The following is a 14838-nucleotide window of genomic DNA, read 5'->3' on the forward strand; positions in this document are numbered from 1 at the left end:
GCAACTAATTAGGTTATTTGGCAACAGGTCAGTAACATGATTGGGTATAAAAAGAGCATTCTAGAAAGGCAGAGTCTCTTAGAAGTAAAGATAGGCGGATGTTCAGTCATCTGCTTAGAGCACTGTCAGAATAATGTTCCTAAATGTAGAATTGCAAAGACTTTAAATATTCTAGCACCTGTAGTACATAATAGGCGCATTCACACTGTAGGAACTTTTTACAGCTCCTATAACCTTTTCGGGAATAGGGCCGTTTTTGGGCATTCGGACATACAGGACCTAGGGACCACGGCCCTCAGTTTCTATAACCACTTTAGCTCCTTCTTCGAGGCAGTCTTTTCTGGGTTCCATAGGAACACATATGATGTAGGTGTTTGGTGGTTGGTAGCAATGCCCCTTGTCAGATTTCCGCTTCTTCATTTCCACTTCTTGTGGTCCTGCCATTTTAAAAAACTACTGTTGCTGCTACAAAGACGGCTACAAAGTTTTCTTCTCTCCTTACTTTTCGCGGGTTTTGTTTTGTTTTGTTGTTGAATGTGGCCCTAAAGTAGCACGTCACTGTCGCAGACGGTTGCGTCACATCAGTCCCTACAAGGTCCCTGACTCGAGTACTCGAATGTGCGAATATAAAATGAAATAGTTCCCCTTGGGAAGAGCAGTTCATAGAATGAAATTTGAGTTGGACAGTTCTTAGAACTGCGTTCCTAGAACTTCTCTGTCCGAATGGCACCCACAAATGCAGGTTAAAGCTCAACCATGCGAAGAAAAGACACTTTGTAAACACCATCTTCTATGAACCGAAGCTCCTTTAAAATGGACTGTGGCAAAATGGAAAACTGTTTTGTGGTCTGACAAATTGAGTGTCCCAAATTTTTTGGAACTGGAATTGTAGATGTTTAGCAAGTATAATCAACATGCCTCATTTGTCAACATATTTCCATCCATACGAGGCCTGAGATTGGAGCTCAGGTAATTAAAGTTATTCCAACTCATCCAGGGGGGGATCATGAATGAGTGTACTATATTTCATTGTACTCTGTAGACAAGTTTCCAGGATATTTATATGGACACAATTAAACCTTACAGTGACACAAGAAGAAAGGTAGAAGCTCACATCTTATCACAATTTAAGTGTGTTGGAAGAAATAATAAAAGGCTCCTAAAACAAACTGATTAGAAATGTCACACAAAGACATTAAGCCTATATTCTTGCATTATATCATGTTGACTACAAATAAGATTAAATCTGTTATAGTTAAAAGGAATAACAAAGAGAATTAGAATCAGGCTGTGCATTTTCCAACTGAATATGTCCTCTAAGATAATCAAACATGTTTTCTACCATCACCTTCATCTATCTGAGGATGCTGAACTAGCAACTATAGTTTGATTTAAAGCGTTTCCTTTCTTTGTGTATTTCATGTTTGTCTATCCTCCGGTGTAATCCACAGTGGTGCTGACGTAGCTGGTTGCCCAGATATCGTTATTGTAACTATGGCCATAGGCTTTTCTTGGCTCTTTTTAATGTGTAAACTACTTTGTCCTCAGGGTGAGGATGTGACACATGTTCAGTGGAAAGATGACAACTCCATTCACAAAAACAAAAAAAATGAGCAGTGAGCAGTTTGGTTCTTTGAACATGGATCCAACCGTTGTGTGGTTTAAGAAACAAGCTTGTGGAAGTGAATCATCCCCGGCGGAGAGCTGGGAATATGTTGATGCCAAAAAAGAGTGAGCATCTCTCCTGTTACCTGACACACATGACAGTCTTCTAGCTCAAAAGTTTGATTCATTCAAGTCTTGAAAAAAAACCCAAAACAATTTAAATGTTTTTCTGATAAAGGTCTATAGTTTGGCAATTTAGTTTATGTCAATAGACATAAAGAAGCAACATGCTGTCTAGTGTTGCGGCAACAGCAGCTATGTGGTGTTAAATGTTTGAATACAGTGGCTCATTGGCAATACTAAACTGATGGTAACCTTTGTGACTGAAGGGCTGGACACAATTCAGAAGTATCTTTGTCTTCTCAGCTGTTCCCATAAACAAGCTCCTCTCAAGTATCCCCCGTCCTAAAAATTCTTCAACATTGATATCACCCAATTGTCATACATATAGTATGTGATTTTATTTTATGTCACTGTTACTTTGAAGGCTTTTCTGATGTTTTAAGTCCAGATTTACGAGTTAGTCCTCTGAATACAGTTTTGTTCATCTCAAAGTAGAAATCTGTGTACCACAGCTTAACACCAAAAAGCTTGGACAAAACACCAAAAAGTCTTGGTAAGATTGTCACCTTTCATGTGGGTGACCTGGTTTCAAATCCTGACACCCCTTTATGAAAGGTACTACCTCCAGTAGTACCTCAGGCAAGACCCCCTTACCCGACCCGCCTACCAGTGTAAGTCGCTTTGGATAAAAGCGTCTGCCAAATGCATAAACATAAAAATAATAAACAGGCTAATCAACACCCACAACCACACTTCTGCTCATCAGCCAGTCAAATGGAATTAGCGCCTGATACCTCAACCAGTCAGAGTCCCAGCAGTCAGCACCTAGCCATTCGGTCGGGCCAAGCTACTTTTACTTCTGTGGCTAACTCATCCTCATAGCCTGCTTCTCTTTTCATCAGGTCTTCATACCACGTGCAGAATAGTTGGTATCGGTGCGTCCAATCTTCTATATAACACATACAGGCTGTCCTGCCCCACAGCATTGATGGCTGATTTTGCCAAAGGTATTTCAAAACACAAAAACATCTTATTGGACAGGTTAACAAAGTTTGAGACAGATTTTTTTAGCAAAGGGGGACTTTAATAGATTCATTAATAGATTAAAATTTTGGAGCAAGATTTTGCTTATATATTAGCCGTACTACAATCACAGACCAAATAGGGATTAGAGGAAAAAGTACACTCAGTTACTGATATATCACTTTCACCTCAGCAAAATGAATAGTAACTTCTCTTTAAGTGAATCCAGATGTAGGATGTAGGCCATATAATAAATGGTGATTATGTTCATTTTGTGATATCTAATGTTGCTGTTTGCGGATGCACCTCCATTACAGACAACAGAGTACAGCACTATACACAGCCAAACACAGTCAAGGGCCAACAATAAGCATAGAGTATCACTTCTTGGCTCAGAGTGTGTTTGTTCATATCAAAGGACCCAGAGCCAAAAGCAAAAAGGTCAGTGGCACGAATAGACACAGTTACTGACATAGAAATAGCAGAGTGACTTCAGGATTGTAAGTGTCTGACCAAAAGACAATGTTTGCAAATGGACTAAGTATAATATAAGTATATTTGTATGACAAGGACAAACCCAATGAGAACAGTAAGGTAAATCAAAGAGCAGCCCAAAAACATGTCTATATGTGAGCTGAGTGCAGCGGATTTTTTCTGTGTTTTTCTTTCTGTGACCACACTCACGAAGTGTGAATGAATATACATATTGTCTTTCAGCAGGACAGGGGGATGGAAAAAGGCTCAATCCTATCCAACATATTGTACCTTCTTGATTCTCCTCTCCTGAGTGTGATGAGATGTTCAGCTGTTGAAGATGCCGCCAAAATGAGTGTCAGTTGGTGTGTGTGTTTGGGCACGTGCAGTTTAAGGTTATTATAGTTCAAAATCTGAACCAAGAAATAAGAGTTAGCTGGGATAAACATGCAAAAGTAGTGAATGAGATTTGGCCTAATAATTAAAGTGGCAGGTGGTAGAAACAAAAGTGTTTTAGTATTTAAACAAGTAGTCAACATAAGACACTATAGTTGGAATACCCAGGTCTGGTTAAAAAAAGCACACATCACTACATGTGTTTATCTAGCACCAGCCAGGAACCCCCTTCATGAACACACACACTCACAAATACCAACAGAAGGTTCTGGTATGTTTGTCGGGTTTTTGGTGACATCCATCTATCAGCAGTCCAACACCAGAGTGTGGGTCCAACAAAAACAAGTCAGTGATTATGTACATAAGGGTATCCTGATATCTCACTTTGTTTTATGCATCAATATCTAGTATGACTGAAGCATATTGGCTTACACGAAAGGCTGGAACATGCCAGAAAAGAAAGAAAAGGTTTTAATATTTGCTGATGAAATTAAGTACTGTATATTTGTGTGTAATTGACTTGTCCAGGGTGTACCCCACCTGTCGCCCAAGGACAGCTGGGATAGGCTCCAGTCTCCCCGCGACCCTGAGTTGGATTAAGCGATATAGAAAATGGATGGATGGATATTTGTGTGTAATTGCATCTGTGTCTGCTTCCACTACACAGAGCACACTGGCACACAATTAGGACACAATTTTTTTCTCGAATTGGTAAGTTTTTCTGCATCAGCAGGGTTGCTGAAGAATTTTAGCAACACGATCAGCTGTAACTCTGCAGATTAAAGACGATAAGTGCGTATCACCATTTTGCTCTATATGTCCCCAACCCTCATCAGTCATTCTGCTGCCATTGTTTACTTGCTTGCTGGACAGTACATCTCCACTGCATTGTCAGACCAAACATATGACTTATGCAATACCTATGTCATCAAAATTATATAATTATCTCACTCAATCCTATTACACAATTGTAATCTTTTTAAAAATCATTATTTGTATTTGATTTACACTAGTTTAATTGCACATCTTTGAATCAAACTTCAGATGACAACGTTTAAAAAGAGAGGATTTTAACGTTGAATTCCTAGACTTTCCCAGTCTAAGCAACAGCACCAGATCACAGGCTGCGTGCTGTGTGTTGTGTGTGTGAAAACCAGGCTCACACCCACCAGCAACCACATCCCTCCGATTTGTTTTGGTTTCAGCTTCAGAAAATTTGCCAAAATGTTATTACTATAAGTTATTTTAACTTAATGGTTCAAAGTTGTGAGTGTTTCCACTGCTGCAGTTTCTTTCAAAATGATCACAAAGCTTACTTGGAAGCAACAAAAAGTTAAATAGCTATGTGTAACAGAAGTCACATTTGTCAGAGGGCTGGAATTAAAGTTATTATCATCACTTTATAAATGTTTTCCATGTTCCGTCCATTCTCCTCACCCACTTTATCCTGCACAGGGGCTGCAGCCTATCCCAGCTGACACATGGCAATAGAGGGAGTACAATTTTGACAAATTGCCAGGCCATTCATCACAGATATAGGAAAAAAGAAAATAAAAAAAATATGTACACTCATTTCGAGCTATATCTCCAACTTACTCGAATATGCATATCTGAAGAATGCAGGAAGAAACCAGATCTCACACATAGGGATACTTCAGCCACAATTTAAATCAGTAACTTGTTTTTTAGCTGTGAGGCACTAGTGTAACCACCATGCCCTGTTTTACAATAACTGCATAGACAAAATAGACGGATTATGTCCACATGACTGGAAACCAGGTTTGAGTTACTGACTTGATATCCTGCAACCTACATGGACCTAGACGGCAGATAATCTCCACACAGAGGGACATAATACTTTTCTATCCTACTTATATGTTTTTTTCTGACTAGATGTATCTGCCTGAGCAGGCACCTGCAAGAGAACAGATACACTTTTAAAACAAGTTCATTCAAACATGTCCATAAATCATAATGCAGCAAATCATCTGTGAGACATGAGATGGTAGCATCCATCTTAAGAAACAGAGAACACAATGTTGAATCTTGACAATGTGTCCTCACAAAAATAAAGGAAACTTAAGACATAAATTCAGGCCAAACACATACAGCTATTCATAAAGCGACATGCTGCGGATGTGGCTCACAAGAGAAAAGGCTAAATCATTTTTCTGATATAATGCTCTTTGTAAATATGCTCAGGAGCGACTTTGTCCAGACTTCACTCACTTCCTCCTGGGCAGTAAATGTGCCTATGATTTTGATACTCTCTAAATCATGTATATAAACGATCTCTAAATACCTGTTACTGAGATAAAACAGGGCTTTCTCTGCTTTCATGAGCTCTAAGAGGCATTGGTCATATAATGTTGTTTTATTGGTTTATGCTGAGGTCTGAAATGTGAAGGAAGTTTTTTTCTTTTTCTCTAAATGTTGACACGAGACAGATTAAACACAAAGCAGATATGTATATATGTATGTGTGTCACTTTAGTCTGATGGTGAGTTGCTCGTGTTTAAATTCACCTAATTAATCTGAAGGTCACACAGGTCAGCCTATTGTTAATGAGCCAGTTCAAGGGAATACACCAAAGAGACGTCATCGACATCATCGACAGGAGCTCGGCGGCCAACACTGGTAGTCAATTTCTTTCAAACAATGCACCCAGCACGCAACGAATGGCCACTGTGTCATTCATGTAAATGTTTCTGCCATTGTTTCAGAAATTTAAGTTAGAAATTAATTGCTCAAATAATGATTTTATTGATTAAATAATTTATTTGTTTGTTTATTTATTTGTTTAAGGAAGCTGGAGAAAACTTTCATTGCAGGAATAGCTACAAAGACCAAGTCTACCCCTCCCCAATAAGGCAGAGTGGCTCTTACTAAGAATTAGTTGAAATTTCCAAATTTTTCTAAATGGAAAAATGGACACGCCCCATTCTTTTTCTTCCCAAACTAAGGCTTTGTGGCATTTTCATTGGCTAATGTGGAAAAAGCCCAGAGGCAGCACCCACTTCCTATGCAGAAACAAATAAAATCGGCAGGCTGTCTCCCTGCGGATGTGTCTGATCAATCACTTGCATTCTGACATACAGTTTATGAAGGCAGAATGCAGCAGTGGATGGAAAATAACTCAAATTGAAAACAGATGTATTTTACTTTAAATATCGGTTCATGTGTGATATGACTATATTGATCACATGCATTGATTAATAACATTTTTACGCATGTTAATGATGAATTAGAGGAGCTTGTGGGTGAACACATAATGCAGGCTGCATATCCTCATTGGTTTGTTATACAATGTGTCCAGATGGCTATGTAGAAACATTAACCATCTATAATCTATGAATTCTGAGGAAAATCTCTGATTTTGTATGAAACATAATATGATCAGGATAGGATGTGAGAATAGCTCTGAACACTTCAGCTAATTCAAAACATTGCCACCTTCCTTGAAAAAACTCTGCAGTGCAGAATACGTTTCCTTTCCACTGTTTACTCAAAGAGATTGAGAAAAGCATAGTAAACATTCTTTCCATTTCTGTCACTGAAAATTACTTCCAGCGGAGTGGACTGATAACACATGGGGACTTTGTGGGCTTTCACACGACTGGTGAGTCAGTTTGGTGAATGATAGTAAATTATGGTGTGAGCTCTGACAACTAGCCTGGAATTTGGGCCACAGATCCAAATTAGAGTACCGGCATCTGTGTCACACAAGCCTTCACTCAGCAGCTCCAGATGTCAAACGATCTGGGTCAAAATGCATTATTGGAATTTTTTTTTTCATTAATGTTATTAGATTTTTTGTGGGGGTTGGTAGACTACCACAAAAGGAAGAATCAACAATCATTTATCTGAGTTGCACACACAATACCATCATGAAGTGGTGTTTTATTTATGCATCAATGTCATGATGATTTTGTTTTAGTGTTTTATTGAAAATAAGGACATAACGGTTTTGAATAACTGCAGTATCACTATACAGTATTTGCAAATCATTTAAAAAAATCTGTACAGTCTGGTTTCTGAAGGACAATGGGAAGACAGTCGTAGAAAAATAAAAACCTAAAACAGAAGCACTGCAGTGTTCTGGCATCAGCTGACATCATCCAGCTTGAGTGTGACCCAATAACACCAAGAGTTGGTAAAGTTAAAGCTTGCATAAGACTAAAGTAATGTGTATTTCATCCCTACAGGATTTCTGATTGTCAGTGTAATAATAAGTAGTGTTGCGGATCTTTAACAAGAAAAGGAAGAGTCCATTCTAAAATTACACCATCAGAGCTGGAGTGAACTGAGAGGATGTGTCCAAATCTCATTTGCAAAGAACACTGCTGTTTATATCAAGTAAACTATGTTAAAATCAATTAAAATAACTCAGCATTTCAACAACCAACCACTGTTAGATGAGGAAAACAAATAAACAGGTTTCAAATCAACTAACAGATAAGTTAGACTTGTGTCATATATATGCAGTACAAATATTCATATATGTATATATATATATATATATATATATATATATATATATATACATCTGCCTTAGGGTAGTAAAACAGATTCTATTCCTGTCAGGAAAGGGAAATTTCAGGTGAGGAAGAAAGTGCAAAGACGTTTTGGATAGAATCATGCTCATCTACAGCTAAAAATAACACTACATGCTACATTTGTAATCTTCAAAATGAAAACAAAAAGACAAATAATACATTTTGGCTCAAAAATTACTGCCTAAACATACAATATGTAACTTAGCAGCACTTATCATCAACATTCATAGCCTTGGCTCAGGGTCGAGCTTCCTGCATCTTCCTACCACTGAACAGTATTGCACATTAAAACAGAAAAACCTTTAAGAGGTGGCAGCAATCTGCACAATGGTTTACATCATAATGCTTCTTCTTCCTGTGAGATCTAATGCAGTGTGTGCTAAATCAAAGCCAAACCACCTGATTGCCTCTACAGGGAATGAGACTTTTGTTAAGGCACACGTTGCAAAAGATTTCTTCACACAAGATGATAGGTTGAAGAGTGTATTGCACTCATAATCTGTGCAAAATATTTTCATGCCATGACACCAATACAGCGAAGATGACTGAGTAGACTTTGCTAAGAGACCAGCTCATTAACAAACAACACCTATTTTTGTGCCGGTGGTTTTACTTAGTAGCCTTTTAAACAAGATTGAATGTCATCTTGTCATGAAATTTCTTCCATTTACATTGGCATTTAAAACCAAATTGCTGAGTTCAACTGATTTTTTTCTGATCTAACCCACAAAAAATGGAGAAAAAAAAGCATCAGGTTCAGGATGCTTAATCCTAAAAGTGCAAACTAGAAATATGCAGTTGAATAAACAAATGTTATTTTATTTTAAACCAAACTGGCAATCAAAAACTAAAACATTATTCTATCAGATCTTGTATTGACAGAAACAAACTTCACTGTGTACTTTGTGGCATATAACCCTCTTTATCCTTGTGGCTCAATGCAAATAGTTTATTTATCACCACTTTTACCAGAAAATCAATAAATTTCAGTGGTGTATTGTGCATGAGTTTCAGGAATGAGAATTTCACTCTCAAATCATAGTCCTCTTCAAACTGTCATGTATCATTAAACAGCAACCAGGACAAAAGTTAAAGCAAACTTTATTATACCCTGTGGTTCTTTACACCTGCTGTCAAATTTCTGATTCTGCCGTCAAAGGCATTGATTCTAAAGGCAAAGAGTCCAGGTTGCATTCGGAGTCTGACACCAGATCTGTGTTTCTGTCCTCAAGTCCACCAACCTCATCATCTCTCATTAGCCTGTTTTCCTCGTCCTCAAACTCCTCCATCTCAACTTTTTCGAGAGCCACTTCATTCTCATAACAAAAGGAGTTCCTCAAGCTTGAAGCATTGGACTTCTTCTCTGCCAGTTCCCTGGCACTACAGCTGGGCGTGCTGGGCACCTCATAGGTGTTGTCAAAGCGAGAGTAGTCCACTTTGTAGTAGTTCTTCTCTTCAAAGAGCACTTGCTCGAAGCGGTGTCCCCAGAGGATCTCAGCAGCGACATAGGAGCTCCGACACTGAGTGGTCATGGCTGTAGCCTCAACCATGCCCTCGAGAATCACCACGATCTCAAACTCTGATGTTTCCAACTCCTGTTTGTTCATCTCATAGAAAGGGCTTTCCTCATCTATTTCATGTACGATAGTAATTGGAGACACCAGGAAGATTCTGTCGATGCCACTATCAAAGCCTACATCGATGTCTACCTGATCCAGGGGGATGAACTCTCCCTCTGCAGTGGTGCGGGACTTGAGCAGCTGGGCCCTTACATGGGCCTCCACAAGGTGACTCTTCCTCAGGTTCCCCACTCGCCACATCAGACAAAGTTTGCCGTCCCTCATGGCCATTGTGGCAAAATGGCTGAACACCAGGGTCTCGTTCCTCTTTTTGGGCTTTGCCATCTTAGCCATGACAGCACCGATAATAAAAGCATCAATGATGCAGCCCACAATGCTCTGAAATACCACCATAAAAACAGCAATGGGGCAGTCCTCTGTCACATAGCGATAACCATAGCCAATTGTGGTTTGGGTCTCAACTGAGAATAAAAAGGCAGCTGTGAAGCTGTCCACATTGGAAACGCACATTTGAGTATTATTTTCTAAGTCCCCATAAGAGAGGGCCACTAACCAGAAGACAAAGCCAAAAAACAACCAGGACAACAGGAAGGACAAGCAGAATACGAGCAGCATCCAGCGCCAGCGAATGTCCACACAGGTGGTGAAGATATCTGCCAGGTAACGCTGGCCTTTCTCACTCATATTGATAAACTGCACATTGCAGTGGCCATCCTTACTGACAAAGCGGCTCTGACGCTGGTGTTCTGCATGCCCCTTGTTGACATTGCCATTTCCGTAGCCATTTGGGACGGCAATGGTTGCCAGCTTCATACCATCTTCTTCGGAGGACACAATGCTGTAACGATGGCTTCGCACACTCCCCATCACTTCCATCTGGGGGGGCTGGGCCGCTTCTGCTTTGGAAAACAGTCTAAGTTTTTGGTAGAAGCGTTGAAGAAACAGTTTTGAATGCTCCCGTGGACAAACTCAAGAAGAAAATGTGGACAACAGGACTCAATCCTGTGGAAGGGAGGGAACACTGGGGCTGTGTTTCTGGCAGTGCTTTTCACCGTTGGTGAGGGCAGCTCACTCCTCTCTGACGCTTGATTTGAACCTCATCAGTGAAGTGGGCTGTGGAAATTACAGACAGAGAGAAAACCTGTTTTAAAGTAATTAGCAGAACAAGAACTAAGAACAAGTGCATGTGGGTGTATGGTTACATACTGTCTAAATAATGCATTATACACTCCGTATTAGTGGCATGATTCTTGCACAGGGTACTTCGGGCAGCCAAAGAGCATAGTGAATGTATCAGGTGACAATTCTCAGTAATAGATTAAAAATTTGATTGCACCACTTCAGTGACTTATTGTAAATATTAATTAGCGATGTTTTCTGCCGTCTGTGAAGAGCCGAATCAATTTACAGTTCAAGTTCATATTATTCAAATTAGCCTCTGCAACAAAGATGCAATATAAGTAGCAGCTCTGAACAAATGTATCTCTAAATTTCACACAAATGCACTGTAAGCAACATGTTGCATATATTTTACAAACTTACACCACATGCACTAATTATAACACTTTATCTCTGTCGCCATTTCTGTTAGAGTTACAATGAAGCACAATTAATGAACCAGTAACCTTGTATTATATGTAACTGAGCAACAAGGACAGCTGAATTAGAAAACATATTGACATGGTGTATGTGGCATGAGAGGTCCATTAAAATACAACACCACAGGCTACAAAAGGCTATGGACTGCCCGATATGCTGTGCTAGTGCCAAAATAACCCCACTTCCAATTTTTAACTCATCTCATCTGAGTTTAATTATTGTGTCCAAATGGAAAAGGTTAATAAACTAAATCTAAAGTTTTTTTTTTTAACTATGGTCATTGCTCTCAATTTCTAATACAGGTTAAAACCTTAAAGGCACAGTGGACTAAAGAAATGAAAATCTTATCTATATATCTTATCTATATATAATGCTATTTTCCTATTTCTAGACCATTACACAGTTATGAAAATGTTTAAAAGTCTCAAACGATGTGCAGGTGTCCCTTCATCAGCTTTGTTTTTTTCATTCCTAATAATTCCATCCAGGAATGTTTGGCCACATTCACCAAATGAAAAAAAGACCACAAAGACTTGCCTACTTATTCGCCAAACTACACTGTCATGTTTATCTACTGAGCATACTAATGATTCAGTCAGCCTCTCTGTTTTGCAGTATAGTGTACTGTGGCTGTCTAACGAGTGTAGACATAACATGGTCTGTGCAAATCCGATCTCTAACTTTTGAGATTCACACTGCATCAATCACAACCACTCTCAAATTTGCATCGTTTGCTACTTTTACGCACTATGTCACATCCACTACTGAAGATTGTTACATGGTGGCACATGAGGGCTTGCAGTGTCTGCACAGCCTGTGATTGTTTGTTTTGCATGCGTTCTCACTTAGAGTCAACAGCTGAGGCAGATGGAAAGTGGTTACATAAAGCTGCTCCATTTTTCATTTCACAAATCAATAGCTATGGCCAATCATCCAGCAGTAACTTTGATTAAAAGCTTTCAAAACATTTGTTCTTTTATCAAATTATATTAATATATTGTCAATATCTATGAGAATAACTTTTTTTTTTAATTAATGTTACTCATTCATAGTTTTATTTCATCATGAGCTGCAGAGTTTTGTAAGATTAGGCAGAGGATGTGCAGACCATCCGTTCCACATCCTGTAGCCTTTAAATCAGATTTCACTTTCATATTAATAACATAAATATTAACTATACGAATAAATGTTTAGGCTTACATAGGATGTAAAACTGCACTTTTCAGAGGTGGAAACAATTTATCTATTAACCTTTTTTAAATGAGACGAGACATCTGGAAATGCACCATTATACTTCCAAATAGAGGTCACATTACATCTACCTGTTGGCGCTTGCAGTGGAAATCCGATCCTCTCTTGCCGTGATAAGTCCGATCTGCACCAGATTTGCACAATTCTTCTCTTTTACACTTTCGGCTCTTTTGTTATACTCTCCCGTTGTCCCGTCTGGAGCTGTAAATTCTGCCATAACCCTCTGCAGCGATACTGGAGAAGATAGTTGCGGTTGCAAAGACAGACTTTAAAAACACGTGTGCACAGCCACGCCCCTGACACTGGGCTCGCCAATGGAAAGCTGCAGCGCCTGTTTGAGGATCTGAGTCCCCAAATAGTCAATTTACTTTGAGTTGCGGAGTGAGTGAGACGGGTTGATTCCGCGTAGTTTTGGAAATTTTATGTTGGAATTGGAAATGAGTAGCCTAACGGTAGAACTCGACTGAAGCATAAGAGTCGCAGAGGTGCAGGCATTACTAAAATGGTCCAAAGCAGTTCAATTAATGAACTACAGATGCGCGTGGAGAACGAAACAGGGATTTTTCTTCTATTTATAAGACTTCAGCAATTAAACTGAGTGTGGAGGAGGCTACCTACAGTTGAAGCCAATATTATTGTAATTAATTAATGTGAAGAAGACCTCTCAAAATGAACAAAAAGTACATTCCCGAGCTTTATTTTGTTTATTTCCAAACAATTAAAAAAAAACAAGATAAATTAACAAATTTACAAGACCTTATCATGTCATCCCTGAAAAAAATGTCCTTTGGGGAGCAGTCCATTGTTGATTTGATGTGTACATTTATTTATTTTTCTACAGAAATGTTTGCACGATCACCTCCTCTGTGATGTCAAAAGTCACCCGGCAAGCGTGGCCGTTTCTCTTCACTGATGGGAAGGGTGGACTTCCCTCTGCAGGAAATCTCCCTCTGTCGTGAGCCTCTGCGCAGAGCATGGGTACCGGCACTCAGGTGCTCTCATTAAACAGGGCATAGTTCACCTTGTAGCGCTTCTTGCCTATTTTCAACATGTCCTGGAAACGCTGGCCCCAGCGGATATCTGCTGCTTTGTAGGAGATACGAGTTTGATGCAGCATCCCTGTGGAGTCCCCAGTGTAGGTGAAAGAGACCACCAGTTCAAAGTCCTCGTCCGGCAGGCCATCAGGGCTCAAACTGTAAAGGGGACTCCCCAGCTCCAGCTTGTGAATTATAGTAATTGGTGTGGCAAGGACAATGTCCCTTTCCTCGATGTCCAAGTCCTGGTATGACATCACAACAGAACCCAGTGGCTGCTTCACATAGCGGATTAACTGGGCCCTTACGACCCCCTCGAGAATATGATTACCTCTGAAGTCCCCAAGGCGCCATGAAAGACACAGAACCCCATTTCGCAAGTTGACCACTGCAAACCTGCTGAAACCCACTGTCTGAGCTCTTTTACGAGCAGATGCCATCTTAGCCACAACAATGCCAATTACAACTGTGTCAAGAAGACAGCTAAATACATCTTGGATTGTAACCACAATGATAGCTATAATACAGTTCTCAGTCATTACCCTGAAGCCATAACCAATGGTTGCCTGGGTCTCCATCGAGAAGAGAAAAGCTCCAGTAAAGCCACGCACGTTCTCCACACATGGTTCATTATCTAATGTGTCAGTGTCTCCATTTGCGTGTGCGATGAGCCAATAACAGAGACCAAAAAACAGCCAAGAGAGAATGTAAGAAAGGAAAAAGAAGAGTAACACCACCCTCCAGCGGATCTCTACAAGAGTGGTGAATATGTCCATGAAATATGTGCTCCAGTCCCCTGGGGCCTTTCGGAACGCCACAAGTAACCTGCCATCTTTATTCATGAAGCGCAGCAACCTCCTCTCTTTACCACTTTGTCGGCCCAATGTATGGACTGTGGTGCTGTACGTGTCAATGACCTGCTCATCCCTTTCTGTGCTCATTCTGACGATGACCACTGTTCAGTCTCCTGCTGAAAGATGAGGGGGAAACACAAGATTAGCATCTCAGATGTATTTTTCAAGTTGAATACCCTGACAGTGTGTTCATAAAGAAGAGGGGCAGCATTTTACTCATTACAAGTTACTAAAATGTAAAAGTCCCTCAAACCTGTTTCTTCAGCAAGAGCACTCATGTTTGAGCAACCAGTAGAGATCACAGTAGGCCTATGCCTCAGGGCATCATCAAGAGCAGTGCCTG

At 39.8% G+C, this 14838-nt stretch overlaps 2 protein-coding genes across 2 annotated transcripts; both read right to left on the bottom strand.

The window, feature by feature from the left end:
• Positions 1 to 7509: 7509 nt before the first annotated feature.
• On the bottom strand, positions 7510 to 12828 carry LOC142371775 (inward rectifier potassium channel 2-like). The gene is made up of 2 exons (XM_075454510.1): positions 12679 to 12828; positions 7510 to 10870 (listed from the first exon to the last, which is right to left on the bottom strand). The coding sequence occupies exon 2, from the start codon at positions 10631 to 10633 to the stop codon at positions 9311 to 9313; it is 1323 nt and encodes a 440-aa protein (XP_075310625.1). The 5' UTR covers positions 10634 to 10870; positions 12679 to 12828; the 3' UTR covers positions 7510 to 9310.
• Positions 12829 to 13442: 614 nt separating this feature from the next.
• LOC142371830 (inward rectifier potassium channel 16-like) lies at positions 13443 to 14582 on the bottom strand. The gene is given in 1 exon segment (XM_075454579.1): positions 13443 to 14582. A coding segment is annotated over 1 exon segment (1140 nt).
• Positions 14583 to 14838: the final 256 nt, after the last annotated feature.

The sequence above is a fragment of the Odontesthes bonariensis genome, chromosome 21 (genome assembly GCF_027942865.1).
Source record: "Odontesthes bonariensis isolate fOdoBon6 chromosome 21, fOdoBon6.hap1, whole genome shotgun sequence".
Taxonomy (NCBI): Eukaryota; Metazoa; Chordata; class Actinopteri; order Atheriniformes; family Atherinopsidae; genus Odontesthes; species Odontesthes bonariensis.